General features: G+C 30.2%; 1 protein-coding gene across 1 annotated transcript; it reads left to right on the top strand.

Moving 5' to 3' along the window:
* The first annotated feature begins 311 nt into the window (after nucleotides 1–311).
* Nucleotides 312–1,582, top strand: LOC112468235. Its single transcript, XM_025037343.1, has 4 exons — nucleotides 312–581; nucleotides 724–937; nucleotides 1,030–1,248; nucleotides 1,339–1,582. The coding sequence occupies exons 1-3, from the start codon at nucleotides 437–439 to the stop codon at nucleotides 1,076–1,078; spliced, it is 408 nt and encodes a 135-aa protein (XP_024893111.1). The 5' UTR covers nucleotides 312–436; the 3' UTR covers nucleotides 1,079–1,248; nucleotides 1,339–1,582.
* Nucleotides 1,583–1,789: the final 207 nt, after the last annotated feature.

Here is a 1,789-nt window from a genome sequence, read left to right as displayed (position 1 = left end):
ATCTTGTAAAATAATATTTTTTGTAAAAGTTTCCTTTGAACGATAAGGAAATTTTGCAATCATGGTTGCAACAGATGGGTCTGGGACCAAACTTTATACCGACAAAGCATTCAAGATTATGTTCGGATCATTTTGAGGAAAAATCTTTTCAAGAAGGTACAAATAAGAAATGCCTACGGCGGATTGGAAGTATTCCAATAATATTTGGGGAGTACAACGCAGTTTGTGCTTACTGTCATGCAGTGAAAGGACAGGATAAAAAAGATCATTCCACAAGTAATAAGAATTATTTATGCAAATGATCACTTATTTTAAATACAAGAAAAATGTATAATTGTAGTGTTTATCTCGAAATATTTGTATTTGAACTTTAAAATACTTTTTAAACAGATTTCCCTTAAATAATCCCAAATTACTGGAAAAATGGGTAGCGACAATGGAGTTGCAAGATTTCATTCCAAATGAGAAAAGTTTGCTGTGTAGTTACCATTTTGATGAAAAATGTTTACGATCATCAGGTCGTGGTTTAGTTCTTAAAGCAAATGCAGTGCCAACTTTGTTTTCATCTGCAGATAGCGGAGGTATAATAATGTATTATATTTATAAATTGTTTCAGTTGTAATTATTTAGTTTTATTAATATTGCTGTGCATTAAAATAACTTTTTAGTAAAATAAATAAATAAATAAATGCACTTTGTATACAGAAATATATACATTTGTAGGAACCTCTATTGCAGGAGAATTGCAAGAGAATATAAGCAATTCATCTGATGTAGTAGTATATAATATTAATGATAATCAATCAATAACACGGCAGCAAGGTACAAAGCGTATTTCGTCAGAAATTTCCACATTTCCTTCTAAAATTCAAAGAAGCAGCAGTCCTTTTACAATCAATGCATTCAGAGAGAGAAGCTGTGATGGATTGTTCCTTAGGTATAAATGATTTAATGATATAAGAAGTTAACGCAGAAAATTTAGTATTTTAAAGTCTGACTACATTATATGAAAAATATATACATTTGTAGGGACATCCATTGCAGGAGAAATGCAAGGAAATATAAGCAATTCATCTGATGTAATAGTATATGATAGTAATGATAATCAATCAATAACACGGCAGCAAGGTACAAAGCGTATTTCGTCAGAATTTTCCACATCTCCTTCTAAAATTCAAAGAAGTAGCAGTCTTTTTACTAGCACATTAATGCATTCAGAGAGAGAAGCTGTGATGGATTGTTCCTCAGGTATAAATGATTTAAGTGTATATATAAGAAGTTAATGCAGAAAATCTAGTATTTTAAAGTCTGATAACAAATTTTTTGGAATGTTGACAGTCGAACACTGCGAAAAAAATGTAGCACTTTCTACGAGTTTAGCTGTTGAAGAAGTAAACAGTCCAGTTCGCAGCAGGACACCACAAACACCACGAAGTATTTAGGAAACGAATTCTTCACACGAAGCATGATCATCAGTATGAAGCATCTCCAAAGACGATGAGGAAAAAGTATATTCAGCAAAAGAAGAAAACACAAGATTTGATGAAGCAGGCGCACGTTCTGAGACAGCACAAATCACATTACATTTACAATCAAAATTCCATTTCTCTCTAATCAATTTATTTAATTCTACTTTTTACATTACATTTACAATCAGAATTCTATCTCTAATCAATTTATTTAATCCATAATTGTACATATTTAATATTAATTGGAATTTTCATCTTATGTATTATTAATATCTATTCATTATTTTTTATTTATTACATTCAATATTTTTATATACACT

The sequence above is a fragment of the Temnothorax curvispinosus genome, unplaced genomic scaffold, assembly GCF_003070985.1.
Source record: "Temnothorax curvispinosus isolate PA1 unplaced genomic scaffold, ASM307098v1 QBEX01018237.1, whole genome shotgun sequence".
In the NCBI taxonomy this organism is placed as follows: Eukaryota; Metazoa; Arthropoda; class Insecta; order Hymenoptera; family Formicidae; genus Temnothorax; species Temnothorax curvispinosus.
This window is presented reverse-complemented; position numbering and strand designations above follow the sequence as displayed.

Excerpts from the sequence above, each read along its gene's own strand:
- LOC112468235 (XM_025037343.1), top strand. The coding sequence starts at position 437 with ATGGAGTTGCAAGATTTCATTCCAAATGAGAAAAGTTTGCTGTGTAGT. Across the intron at positions 582-723 it reads TTCATCTGCAGATAGCGGAG|GAACCTCTATTGCAGGAGAA; the intron begins GTATAATAATGT and ends ATACATTTGTAG. Across the intron at positions 938-1,029 it reads TGTGATGGATTGTTCCTTAG|GGACATCCATTGCAGGAGAA; the intron begins GTATAAATGATT and ends ATACATTTGTAG.